Genomic DNA, 14,599 nt, shown 5'->3' on the forward strand with positions numbered 1-14,599 from the left:
ACTAAGCCTACACAATCAGTAAATGTTAATGAACCGTTCATCATCATATTTAAGTAAAACAATCTCGCTTTATTTCTGATATTTAACTTTTTGGGAAGGACAAATTTGATAATCTACAATCATGGACACCCTACAACACTTAATTAAGAAAGATAAAACCTCTTTAACCGTTATGACAGCAGTTTGATTATGAAGAAAACAAAATGTCACACTTGAGTGAGATACGATTTTTCAAAAGTAACCAGACTCCGATGACATTGAATTTGTAACTTGTTATGGATAAAACAAAGAGGGTGACCATACATGGCGTAAATAAATAAAAATTTTTTTTTTTGAACAGTAAAAAATAAAAGAACGTTAATCTCACAAATACTGGTACGAAACAGTTGCTTATAACTTACTGAATGCTCAAGCTTGATCCTGCTCACGTCTCCTGAATCACCCTGTATAGATTGCCGTGCCAGTTTATTAACTTCACAATAATATTAAGTAGGAGTTAAATGTGTTAAATAAATACATTCTTTTTTAATTACATACAAAATATTTAATAACCAAAGAAGCTTGATTGTTACTGAATGTCAACATTTAGAAAGGGACTTTTCTTAAGTAAGATTATATTATAAACTAGCCTAAAATTGGTTTGAACGAGATCTAGTAAGTAGTTTTTTTTTATACGTCATAAATGGTACGGAACCCTTCATGGGCGAGTCCGACTCACACTTGGCCGCTTTTTTCCTTCTTTTGGCCTCAGAAATGCGTGGTAAAAATCTCTCGGGTTCCTCGTGGGTACCTTGTATATATGAGTAAACTTACTAGGAGACTAAATAGAGAAATAAAATATGTTTTTGAACATGTGTACTGTCTTTCATACTGATTATCATTGCTTTTGTGTCACCCCTCATATGTATATGGGTACGTTTGAGTCGTGCGTTCCACTGTGGCTGCTGACTCGGTTTAGTAAATGAGGCACCATATACATATTTGTATTCAGAACATCAAACTGAATACATTGATACATAATTAAATAATTATATACATAAAGACTAATCCGAACTATATAATTGCTAGAAGCGAATATATTATGACTTATGAGATTATATATACCCACATCCGAGATGACTTGGACGAAAAGTAACCTGAAACCTTTTTGGCTAACCTACTAATAATGATCACTGGTGCGGACGAAGCATATTGCTGATTTTTGCATTTGTAGCCACGTGACGAAGCATGTGTTGTGGATCTAAAACCTACTAATGGGAAATTCAAATCAATGTAAAGAAGTGTAATAATTATGATTGTATCATTAAGAAAACGAAATACAGCTAAAAATGTCATTTATTTATAGACAATGTCCAAATACGTAGATTACGCAAGCAGTATACATTATCTAGTCGAAAATCACAGTTTAAGGATCCGCAGCAAGCTCGGCTGAAATTCACCTTTCCATAAAAACGGAGTTTCGTTCTCATTTTGAAAATACGTGTTGGATTGTAATGAAACTTTGCACCAGAGTGGACGGTTACAGTTTACGGTTCAATTTGTAATGGTTAATGGTCAATTCTAATTAATGTTCGGCCAACACTGGTTTGCACATACAATGATATGAGTAAAATCTATGCCTGTAATTAGTTTATATAGCTCCACTTATAAAACAAACGAAATAAAGCAAGCAAGCAAAAGCAACAACACTTGTTTTGTTTGAAAAACTTAAATTCGCTGCATTCATTTAACTACGGTATCTGAAGCTACATAAATTAATTACAGGCATAGATATACCTTTTCCTATAGTGATAAGTAGTCTTCAGAACGATATAGGTAGTCGTATTAAAATGAGACTACTACTTTTGTATGGAGAACCGAGCATGCTGCGGGCTCTTAAGGTTTTTGTAGTAATAAGACATTGATACAATTATTATTTTTCACTATTCGTAATTATAGGTCTGCCACTTCACTGAGGTGGTTGGTAAGAAGTCGTTATGGTTAACTGAGGGCTGGTTGAAGGCTGAGCAGCGTGCGACTGATTTGTATTATGTTTTAGAGTCAATACTAAATACTTAAAACTAGATTCTCTAAACTGCAAGAAAACCACTATGTTTTAAAAGAAAACCACCGCACAATGACTTTACCAGCCGGACATGTGAAATGACAGACCTATAGATCTGTTAGCCGAATGATTTGAGATTGAAATTAGATGTGTCGGGGACATTCCGTTTAAAACGTCACATTTATAGATATCTAGAACTGATTGGATTGTTCGTAGTGTTAAAGCATGTCGACTTGGTCCGCATGCCTGCTACGTGGAGCTACCGGAGCCCGAGCTGGGGTCGCCGGCGCCGCTCGTGGCCGAGGGCGGCCGCCGTCACTCTGACGTCTTGGCCTCTGCTATAACTGCTTTGGCTTGTTCTACAGCTTTCCTAAACAGAAACAAACGTGCTGATCGGTATTGTTTTGTACAGTTGTTTTACTTAATCCATTTGATTGTCAATATATCAAAACAAAATCATGACAATACTTAAAACACGTTTAAAAATACGTTTGTGTATGTTATGGACCAAGTGATGAATGTAGGCATTATCTAAACCTCATTATTTATCACATTGTCTGGTCATTATGAATATTACTTATTACATTAGTCATTTGGGTTATTGGCTATTGGTAGGTGCCGACTATCGGTAGATGCCGATTATTGGTAGGTGTCGACTATCGGTAGGTGCCGACTATTAGCAAGATTGGTAAGTGTCGAGTATTGGCAAGTACCAATTATTCTTAGATGCCGACTATTGGTAGGTGTCGACTATTGGTAGGTGCCGACTATTCGTAGATGCCGACTATTGGTAGGTGTCGACTTTTGGTAGGTATCAACTGTTGGTAGGTGGCGACTATTGGCTGGTGTCGGCTATTGGTATTTCAGGATACTGTTATCACTATAGTAATCAAGAAATTATGGCGATTCATTTGATTTAGATTAGATAATTAATAATTCATAAAACACATTCAATAAATCTTCTTATTTGGCCTATTCTCCATATAAAGACAATTGTCTCATTTTAATCAGTTTTGTTATCTCATGTGATATGAAATACTTTTCTCAATGTAATAATTTGTTTAGTCAGTGATGTCCTTTATTTTAATGAGTCCCTTCCATAATTAATATTCCGGTTGGGCTTGGGATGATAAGCTTAATCCTTTTAGGGTATAACCAAAGAAATAAAGTAGATTGACACGATTATTTTGTTTTATTTTTTATGTGTTATAGACCGTGTCATTCACGACGCGTGCCTTGACTCTTGTTGTTATGCTATTAAAAGCTAGATTTGACAAATCTACGCGTCATCACGGATGACACGAACTATAGCAGCGTCCTAATGTAATGAACGAAACTTTCCTCTTAGAGCATTTAACCAACCGTAGACGCCTTTTCTGTAATTTTCTGTACAAAACAGTCTGCCGATTTTTGCGGGAGTGGCACGTCAAATGTATGGCTATTTGTACGCCATGTCAGATAAACGTCAGTCCATGATTTATTGTAAGTATGGAGTGTGGATTTAAAAGGAGTGAAATCTCTTATGGTAGAACTGTTTGTGTCTTTGGTACACTTTTTGGTACATGGAGATTTAATTCCTTACCTCCAGCTTCCATAATTGTAAGAAAAGATAAGCCGATGCATAGGGGCCTTCTTCAGGTTAATCCTTCCCGGGTAAGAAGAAGAACGGGCCCTTCTTTGTATTCGGCGGCTGCGCTGCCAGTTGCTCCTCCGCCTCCTTTACGTGCGTTGCGTCGGTAACTGGGTATGGTCGGAACGGATCTCTTTTGTTTCCCATAAATTTTTAAGTCATAATATATTGTTGGTTCGCATTTTCGTTGGTCATAATTTGGTTTTTCTCAAAAACACGTAACTTTTCAGGATTGGCATGAAACAAACCTAACCTAACCTATCTATAGTTATTAACGTTAACGGTTTCAGAATTATGACTAATAATAATTACGTCTTTACTTTCAATAATTATGTCAAACAAAGGGATCCGGGTCGGAAAGTTCGCTCAAGAGAATCCGCGAACAGTTCTGCCTTTTCTTCGGCCTTGTAGCGTAGCGTCCCCCCTTCGTCCGCTAATGGCCTCACTGCTTCTTTGGTTTCACCAATCGCCTGCACAGACTGGGTATGGAGGGCATTTCGTCGTCGATGCTGGCAATGTGGGTCTCCTATTCGGCTGGTGCGTGTTCTTTGAGCTCCACTTTCATTCTCTCCACCAGGTTACTGAGCCCTGCTTTAAGTGTCGGGCAACGAGTGTGCTCCTATCTCCATCTCAGCTGGTGGTACCGCAGTATCAGATCCTTGATCGCCGGCGGGGATGGTGCGCGACGAGGATTTAAGCGCCTGATGGATGTGCTAGTAATGGTAGTTGTTGCGGCTTCTAATTCCCTTGCGACGCTATTTGTTGGCGGCTGGAGCCAGTCCCCACATTCCCTAACCCGTGGCGTCCACTTTTTTTAGGCTTAATTCGGCAGCTACTGAACGTTCGCTACGCCACTCTGGCAGTAACTGGACGACTTGAGCTTCAGTGGTTTCTATTTTTCCAAGTCTTCGTCACGGGAAAATATATTAGTGTACCGATCGACTTCTGATAAGTTGACCGCTAACAGCCCCTCCTCTACACCCTGTTTTATAGGGGCCAAGGGTAGCGCAACTCATGCGCGTAATAACGCGAAAACGTTCACAAACTGAGAAATTCCGATAATCTGAAAAATACGGGGCTGATTTCCATGTTTTTTTTTACTTTATGTAAAATTAAAACTTCCTTCACCTTCACAGCATAAATCAAATAATGGAAAAGTCTAACGAGTTCAAAATACCACTATACCTGGCTTTCGTAGATTACAGCAAAGCGTTTGACAGTGTCAAGCATTCTGCTGTATTCTCCGCAATGCGTGAGCAACGTATCGACAATGCATATGTTGAACTCGTTGGAACCATTTATCGGCAAAGCACAGCAAGCATTAAATTACATGTTCCTGGCCCTAAAATTCGCATTGAAAAGGGAGTCAAGCAAGGCGACCCGCTATCTCCGAAATTGTTCACCTCGTGCTTAGAACAGATTTTCCAAAAGCTAGCGACCAAGTGGGAAACAATGGGCATTGACGTCGACGGCAAAAGGTTAACTAACCTGCGTTTTGCCGACGACATAGTTTTGTTCTCCCACACTGCACCCCATCTAGAACAAATGCTACAAGACCTTAGCACGGCAAGTCTTGAAGTCGGACTCGAAATGAACAGGGCCAAAACCCAGTTAATGACCAATGGCGCGAAACGTGGAGTCAAGGTTGATGGGCAGGATATCCAATATGTCGACGAATACATATACTTGGGCCAGATAGCATCCTTCGATGACAGGCAGTCTAAAGAAATCGACCGACGCATCGAAAATGCCTGGAAGAGCTTCTGGTCCATGAAGGCACTAATGAAGGGCAACCTTCCACTGACACTAAAGCGCAAACTCGTCGACATGTGTATCCTGCCTATCCTAACCTACGGCGCCCAATCTTGGTCATTAACGGAAGCCCAGAAGTCCCGACTCAAGATTTGCCAGCGAGCAATGGAGCGCAGCATACTAGGGGTTCGGAGAACCGATCGAGTTAGGAACACCGAACTGCGCTCCAGAACTGGTATTATACACCGTGTTTTTATTGAATTGCGTTAACTCCGGGGTTTCGGTAAGTACGTTTAAGGAAACTAAATGGCATAGTTAATTTTCAAAAAAAAATATTTTTTTTGTTTTTTTTTTTACTATTTTTATTTTTATAAAAAGTAACTAAATGTTGCATATAGCGTTGTTGTAACACGGGCATTACATTTAACTCAACCAAACAATTGAAAACTGTGACATATCAATGTCATTTCTAACATCGATCGTCCGAGATAGTACGTACGTTTAGTAGCAAATGTATGAACTCGCACTAAACACTAACTAATAAGTAAACAGGTCCTAAAGCAAATGTACACGCTCGTAAGGGCCTTATAATATAAAAATTTATGATTGATTATCTCCGAAATTGAGTTAGTTAGAATATCGGTATCTTTGAGAAAGTTACTTAATTTAAGCTCAGGAATGCACCCTCGAAATTAACGCAAATCAAAAAAAACACGGTGTAGATGTGGGTGTTAAGGCCGCTAAGCTTAAGTGGGGTTGGGCAGGACACGTCTGCCGTATGCACCCGGATCGGTGGGCCAAATTGGCTACCGAATGGATACCGCAGATTAGCCGGGGCAGAGGCAGACCAAAAAAGAGATGGCGGGATGACCTCGACGCTTTTTGCAGAGACTGGCGGGAACATACTTCAAACCGTGATGAGTGGCGGAAAAAAGGGGAGGCCTTTGCCCAGCAGTGGGACACAAGATAGGCTATTTAAAAAAAAAAAAAAAAAAAATTAAAACTTCCAGGAACATAGTCAAATTAACCGGTTTACAAATATATTGGGTACAGATGAAAAGATGGAGAGTGATGCAATACTTTTGCACTCGATTGTATAATCATAGGTCAGAGCATATATAAAATAAAAATGTACTTATGCTATTTTTGTTTTAAATTTGATATTTTTGTGTTAGATACTAATACATATTTTTAATTCGCCTCATATTTAGTTCTAACTGCTAAGGAGTAGTGGATTCTAAATGTAGAAACCCTTGCTAATAAGTCCAAATCCTAAAAGACTGACTATCCAAATTGTTTAAACTTTAGTTTATTTTAAGTTTTATAATCATTGGTAAATGCATTTTAGGAAACGAAGGATTTTTACGTTATTTGCGTTTTCAATTTCGGCATTAAAATATCAAAAATAAAAATAATAGTATGTTTATTATTACTCGGCAAGAGGCAGTATGTATAATGCCCGGGCAATTTAATTATTTGAATATTTATTATCAAATTGTCATCTCATATTGATCATTTTTCATAATGCCCGGGCATTATGTAAAACGACCCATTTATCACTTGGTCCATAACATATCCACCGTGTTTTTTTTAATCCGTTAATTTTAGGGGAACATTATCGGGTGCGTAACCAACGTGCCAATCGTTAAAGTTAACGTGAGCAGGGCTCGGAATCGGTATTGAAATATGTTAATATCGTTCCAAAAATTCGTTCTGTCATTAAAACCCAGTTAAATGATGGAACAAGAAATAAATAAAATCTTTATATCGTGGAATTGTATAATAGTTCGCGGGGAACGAAATCATACCGGTTTGTTCGGTGCATTGCACCTTTAACACGTTTAAAGCCTCGTACGGCGCATGCGCACCCTGTCAGCAAAACACGGGGAAACCAACAATCTCATCTTTCGGAGACTCGGTTAAAGTCGTTGTCATACGTGAAAGAGACAGCAATACTTACTCGTTCTATCTTGCTTCAATATTTTCAATTTAACCGGTTAATTTCGTTCATCAAGAACTAAATAAGAACGTAATTGGCATAAACTGTTATCTCAAAAGAACAGTTCTTTAACCGTTAACCTCATACGGAAACAAAATCCGATTTGTTCCCGGGTGAATTAATAAAAGAGGTCTAAAAACACAACGGTTTCCGAGCCCTGCTACGGAGCGTTCACCATTGGTACGTTGAATAGGCACGCTGAGCACAAATTAAGTTAATTTCTCAAAGAAACAGGTATTCCGATTGACTCCGTTTTGAAGATAATCGATAATTCATTTTATCGGATAAGCCTTTCCGGACGTGTGCACTTACTTTCAATTACTCGTATAGTCTAAGATTACTGCAACGATTTTCTGCACCAATTACCGCAATTACTTATCGGTGAGGAGCCCAAGAGGGGATTTTCGGAATCACTCGACCGCGTCAGATTAAGATAGGGGGGATACCTTGCATCCTGTTGAGTACCTCCACCAAGTATGAGTCCTTGACATCGAGTTGGAAGTCCAGAACAGCCCGTCAAAATAGTAATAAAAATCGCCACCTTGAAATACTCGAGCGCATCAGATTAAGGTATGATGGATCAATTACTTGAAATTTATTTAACTATATTCCAAATATATAATACATAGTTACTTGTTAAATAGTGCCCATTTCAATAATCTGACGATTTTAGCGATCCGTAAGGGAGTGCCAGGGTCACAAATGCAAAAAAAAATCGCGACCTTGACTTCCTCGATTTTATTTTTATTTAGAAGGGTATAATGCAAGAATAACGATAAAAAAATCTACATATTAGCGCAAGCCGATGTATCAAAAATCCTGTATGAAGTTTAGTGCGCCCAACGTATTTTCCCTTTACTACCTCTGTTTCGTATTTGTAAATTAAGCACACTTTTTAATATTAATTTATATTTTTAGTTGTTGGAAACTCAATGTTAAAAAACAAGAATTAAGAAATCTTCAAACTGTGATAACTCTTGAACCCGTTAGTAAATTTTGGTCTACTTAATGGCATTCTACGCAGTTTAGTAGGTACAAAAAAGGTTTACAAATAAACAAAACAAAACAAATAAGTAAACGACTAGAATTTAAAAAAAAATTGAGGTGAAAACTTCTTTAGCGGCGCTATGCACTTGTTGTGATGGGAAAAAAATGTTAAACTCGCGACAGGTCACGTGACCGACAGATTCGTCAGATTGGAAATTCGTAAGACGGACACGACCTGACCGAAAAACTCCACGATGGTTCTAGTAATGATAATGGTGTAAGAGTCGTTGAAATTATGGATGGAAGTTGATTTTTCTGAGATAAACTTTTTAATGTTAAATAATTGTAATAGTTCTGAAGTGTTACATTTTAATGTAATATAAATTGTCATGTTTGTGTACGATAGCGCAATAAATGAATATTGTATTTTACCACATAAATGATAGTACTTTTATGCTGATAATAAAAGCAATTCGTGCAAAATTATTCCCTAACCATTCCGAAATATCAAAAATGCACAGCGTTAATATTCAAGTTTTCACTTCTGCCGGCACTCCCGGAGTGCAACCGTTGTTGCAAACCAATTTTTACCCCTTACGTATGACCACCCTGATAATGTAAGCCCGCTGATTAACATACCCTTGTTATAAGAAACATGTTGCGCGACTGTGTGTCATATCTGACGCGCACGAGTAACTCCAAAAGGATTTTATTTACTGTTAAAAAAAACTGTTGTTGCTTTCCTGTTCGCTAAGAAAGAAAATAAAATATAACCTTTTTTTCTTCTTATCTAAACTTTCGAATCCAATGGGTCTTTATGGCACTCGAGTAACTACGCAGAAAGATATTATGAAAAAAGGAACCTACGTCTGTTAGTGGAAAGAGCAAATGAAAATGTGGTTATAATGCATAATTTCGGTCAACATCAGCCATCATGCCTGGGTCAGACATCATAAATAATACAGTTACTTTATACATTAGCATTTGCGTCAAATCCGGTGGTTCCGGTTTTTTGCAGACTTGTTTATGTTTGAGCCCTCGAGCGCAAGTTACTGGATTAAATAGCGGTTGATGAAGTAATTGATTACTTTGTATGAACAATAAAAAATAAATAAATCAATCTTAATATGTAGGTTTGGTAAACTGTAGTCCAGCCGGGCACAGGGAACTGGTTAAAATTTCGTGTTATTAGAAACAAAGCAACAAAGCGGCGTGCGGATTCGCATCAGTGTGATAACAGCGCTAGAGAGTATCGAGCCTTACATGTGGAGCGGGTTGGCTTGGTCGAGGCGGTTGATGGCCAGCGCGGCGAGGCGCGCGAGGCGGCGCAGCGCGCGCGCGCGCAGCTCGCCCGTGCCGCGCGGCAGCGTCTCAGCCAGCGCCGCGGCCGCCGCCGCCGCCGCCGGCCCAGCGCACGCGCCCGCTGCTGTGCTCAGCGTCTCTGCGATCATAAATATTCGATAAAGTGTCATTATTGACATTTATGACCTCGATTACAGTGTGGTACAAAAATCTTGTAATATCAAACGATGAAAAAAATTAGTACTTTATTGGCCATTGTTGTTGCAGTGTTAATTTGATTGGATCGGAATCAATAGAAGTTTTTACAACAATGAATCAACGAATACTAATACCTATTCGTATTCGCCGAACATCAGCATCTATACGAATAATCGTATTTTTTTCTGGTATTAGGATCAATTTTGAGTGGAAATAAATTTAAAATTACAAAATCTAAAATGCAAGTTGGGGAACAAAACAAACTAATACTTTATTTCTAACATTATTGATTCAAATTTCACTCCTCGCAAATGAAAACAAAATATATTACTTTGCTGATCCGCGAAAAGATAACGTGCTAGCCAATCAGTGCTAACCCGTTATACTTACGAGTCCAAAGTGATACCTAGGTCTCGAACTATTATTTCGTTTACCAGTTTTGTTTGATTACAGGCTCTGTAAACGTATCGTTTTATTTAAATATAGGCGTAATTGTGTATGTGTGCTAATTGTCCCGAGAATTTGAACGGTAATGTTCTCAAACGTGGGTTTTTTTCTGTTCAAAATTATATATTTATTGTTTACGACATTCATGGTCACCCACTTTGTTTTATCCATAATAAGTGACAAATTGAATGTCAGCAGCCGCACGCCCGCCCCAGGCAGCGCCGTCTGATCGAGATGGTCACTCACTTATGAGGAAGAGCGCGACGTCATCGGCGCGCAACAGCGGCGGCGGCGACGTGAGCGCCAGCGCGGCGCGCAGCAGCCGCACGCCCGCCCCCAGGCAGCGCCGTCAGAACGAGATGGTCACTCACTTATGAGGAAGAGCGCGACGTCATCGGCGCGCAACAGCGGCGGCGGCGACGTGAGCGCCAGCGCGGCGCGCAGCAGCCGCACGCCCGCCCCCAGGCAGCGCCGTCAGAACGAGATGGTCACTCACCTATGAGGGAGAGCGCAACGTCATCGGCGCGCAACAGCGGCGGCGGCGACGTGAGCGCCAGCGCGGCGCGCAGCAGCCGCACGCCCGCCCCCAGGCAGCGCCGTCAGAACGAGATGGTCACTCACCTATGAGGGAGAGCGCGACGTCATCGGCGCGCAACAGCGGCGGCGGCGACGTGAGCGCCAGCGCGGCGCGCAGCAGCCGCACGCCCGCCCCCAGGCAGCGCCGTCAGAACGAGATGGTCACTCACTTATGAGGAAGAGCGCGACGTCATCGGCGCGCAACAGCGGCGGCGGCGACGTTAGCGCCAGCGCGGCGCGCAGCAGCCGCACGCCCGCCCCCAGGCAGCGCCGTCAGAACGAGATGGTCACTCACTTATGAGGGAGAGCGCGACGTCATCGGCGCGCAACAGCGGCGGGGGCGACGTGAGCGCCAGCGCGGCGCGCAGCAGCCGCACGCCCGCCCCCAGGCAGGGCCGTCAGAACGAGATGGTCACTCACTTATGAGGAAGAGCGCGACGTCATCGGCGCGCAACAGCGGCGGCGGCGACGTGAGCGCCAGCGCGGCGCGTAGCAGCCGCACGCCCGCCCCCAGGCAGCGCCGTCAGAACGAGATGGTCACTCACCTATGAGGGAGAGCGCAACGTCATCGGCGCGCAACAGCGGCGGCGGCGACGTGAGCGCCAGCGCGGCGCGCAGCAGCCGCACGCCCGCCCCCAGGCAGCGCCGTCAGAACGAGATGGTCACTCACCTATGAGGGAGAGCGCAACGTCATCGGCGCGCAACAGCGGCGGCGGCGACGTGAGCGCCAGCGCGGCGCGCAGCAGCCGCACGCCCGCCCCCAGGCAGCGCCGTCAGAACGAGATGGTCACTCACCTATGAGGGAGAGCGCAACGTCATCGGCGCGCAACAGCGGCGGCGGCGACGTGAGCGCCAGCGCGGCGCGCAGCAGCCGCACGCCCGCCCCCAGGCAGCGCCGTCAGAACGAGATGGTCACTCACCTATGAGGGAGAGCGCAACGTCATCGGCGCGCAACAGCGGCGGCGGCGACGTGAGCGCCAGCGCGGCGCGCAGCAGCCGCACGCCCGCTCCCAGGCAGCGCCGTCAGAACGAGATGGTCACTCACCTATGAGGGAGAGCGCAACGTCATCGGCGCGCAACAGCGGCGGCGGCGACGTGAGCGCCAGCGCGGCGCGCAGCAGCCGCACGCCCGCCCCCAGGCAGCGCCGTCAGAACGAGATGGTCACTCACCTATGAGGGAGAGCGCAACGTCATCGGCGCGCAACAGCGGCGGCGGCGACGTGAGCGCCAGCGCGGCGCGCAGCAGCCGCACGCCCGCCCCCAGGCAGCGCCGTCAGAACGAGATGGTCACTCACCTATGAGGGAGAGCGCAACGTCATCGGCGCGCAACAGCGGCGGCGGCGACGTGAGCGCCAGCGCGGCGCGCAGCAGCCGCACGCCCGCTCCCAAGCAGCGCCGCCAGAACGCGCCGCTCGCGCCATCTAGAGCCCTGCCAAACAGTCATATGCATTTTTTTTAATCTATGATTTTTTTATTATTAAGAAACAGTCTTACAATACAGAAAGGTATATAAAGTAACATCTTTCATAGTTTCCTATATGTAAACAAATATTAATAAAAACTTATTACTATAAGTATAAATGACATGCATATATATGTATGTGTGACAGAATATGTCATGAGATCTTAATTTAGCTATTCAGGTAATTTTATTATAATGAAAAATAGACTAATTTCTTAAACAACCTTAATGAGCTGCTAAATATGTCTACGTTTTGGCAATTTCCATTGTAGGTACAACCTACAAGTGCGTTTAATATATGAGTGCTGCGCATGTTTAGTTCTGCTGCAATTGATACTAAATAACATTTTGTTACGACAACTACGTTCCGTTCTGCGAGGCACGCGTAATTCTATATTTTGTAAAAGTTAAGGGACATCTACAAAATTATAGAAAATTTTAAATAAGATAATTAAATCAGTACAGGAGCGTCTTAAGGAAAAAGATTGACTAAGGAAGAGGTGTAACTTTCGTTATTTCTATCTGTTCAAAATTCAAGAGCCTTTATGAATATTTGTTGTATTCTTTCTATTCTGTTACTGTGTACATTATGACAGGGGTTCCAAACTACGAAAGCAAAGTCTAAGCGACTTCTGACATAGCTATTATAAAGAAACTTATACGTCAAGGGTCTTCGAAAGCGTTTTGCAACGCGAAAATAAAGCCTAACTGTTTATATGCTTTATTTAGCATATTATCGATATGAAGATTAAAGGTTAATTTTGTGTCCATTATTACCCCCAGATCGCGTATACTATCTCGCCGAGTTAAAGTGCCTCCACATAGCGTATAATTGTGTAATATGGCCTGTTTTTTTCGTAAATTTGATTACGGAACATTTCTCATTATTTAAAAAGAGGTTATTCTGAGCACAGTAATCCTCAAAAAAATTCAGATCTTCTCGCAAATCAGAACAGTCAAATCAAACGAAGAACCGGTATGGCAAAATCGGCAATTTCACAGCTGCAATGGGAATGGAAAGACAGGAATATTCAACAAAACTCAACAAAACCAAAATTAATTAATTTTCTTTACGTAGCGGAAACTTGGACACCGAAAGCGGATCCTCGGAAAAAAGTCGATGCCTTTGAGATGTGGGTGTGGCGGCGCACGCTCCGCATACCCTGGACTGCACGCCGCACTAACGTATCCATACTAGCCCAGCTCAGATTGGAAAAGGAACCTAGACTATCCATCATCCATCTGTCTTCAACGCGTACTGAGATACTTCGGTCACATAGCTCGCAGTGACCCTGGCAACTTAGACAGCCTTGTGGTGATGGGAAAGGTGGGCGGCAGACGGCAAAGTCCATCGAGATGGTGTTCCCAAATATCCGCCCAGGCGGATATCACACTAACAACGCTTTCCACAAAGCAACCGACAGGAAGATGAAGTGAAAAGCTGCCATAAGGAAAATTAGCAAGCGGAGTCACGATCCTCAGAAGTGAGGGACCGACTTGGAATAGCTATTATTGATGCCAACTGTACGCTACACACACATACGCTATATTGTGTTACTGTTTGGTTGTTATTACCATTGACCACATACTGTGTACAACACAAGGCCATTTTATTTTACACAGACAAACAATTGTACTAAATGTTTTGAGTAAAGCACCTATAATTTTGACACAATGAATTATTTTACCTATCCACTTCCGTTTAGTTGCTAGAAGTATCGTAAATAATGCTGTACTGACTGGTTGATGGGCAGCGGCGGCAGGAAGACGTCGGCGTTGAGCGCTCGCTGTAGGCGCGCGCGCGCCGCCGACGCCACGCGGGCCACAGCGGGCGCGGCGCCGGGAAGCGCGCACGCGCGCACGAGCAGCTGCCGCAGGCGCACGCACGCACGCACGCACACAGGGTCCCATGCAGCGTCAACAACCTCTACACAAGTTTATATTTATTATCTATCTATATATTTGCCATGAACCGAAATGTTGAAGTTCATCTAGGCGTAACAGAAATAAGTAAGTTTAGGGTGCTCGCGCTATACATCGATAAAACGCATTTATACTTCGCAAGTTCGCAAAGACTTGGTACCAACAACTTACTACCTGTGGAGTTAAAAATGGTACAAAGCGATATCGCTTTTACAAAACGTCTAAAAACTTTACTAACAAATCTCGCTTGCTATATCACTGACGAATTTGCCAAAACGT

At 42.8% G+C, this 14,599-nt stretch overlaps 1 protein-coding gene across 4 annotated transcripts in view; it reads right to left on the reverse strand.

Moving 5' to 3' along the window:
* Positions 1-1,317: 1,317 nt before the first annotated feature.
* Positions 1,318-14,599, reverse strand: part of LOC133527642 (PAX3- and PAX7-binding protein 1) — a 60,337-nt gene continuing 47,055 nt past the window's right edge. For 3 of the 4 annotated variants that reach the window (XM_061864752.1, XM_061864744.1, XM_061864758.1), the window contains exons 13-14: positions 14,138-14,324; positions 12,208-12,364 (exon numbers count right to left, since the gene is read on the reverse strand). In XM_061864752.1, the coding sequence (XP_061720736.1) occupies positions 12,223-12,364; positions 14,138-14,324 (329 nt within the window). In that variant the 3' untranslated portion in view covers positions 12,208-12,222. Of the gene's footprint in view, positions 2,415-9,675; positions 9,854-12,207; positions 12,365-14,137; positions 14,325-14,599 lie in introns of those variants that run through there. The other variant, XM_061864767.1, reaches the window with a different exon arrangement.

Source organism: Cydia pomonella, chromosome 1 (assembly GCF_033807575.1).
Source record: "Cydia pomonella isolate Wapato2018A chromosome 1, ilCydPomo1, whole genome shotgun sequence".
Lineage (NCBI taxonomy): Eukaryota > Metazoa > Arthropoda > Insecta > Lepidoptera > Tortricidae > Cydia > Cydia pomonella.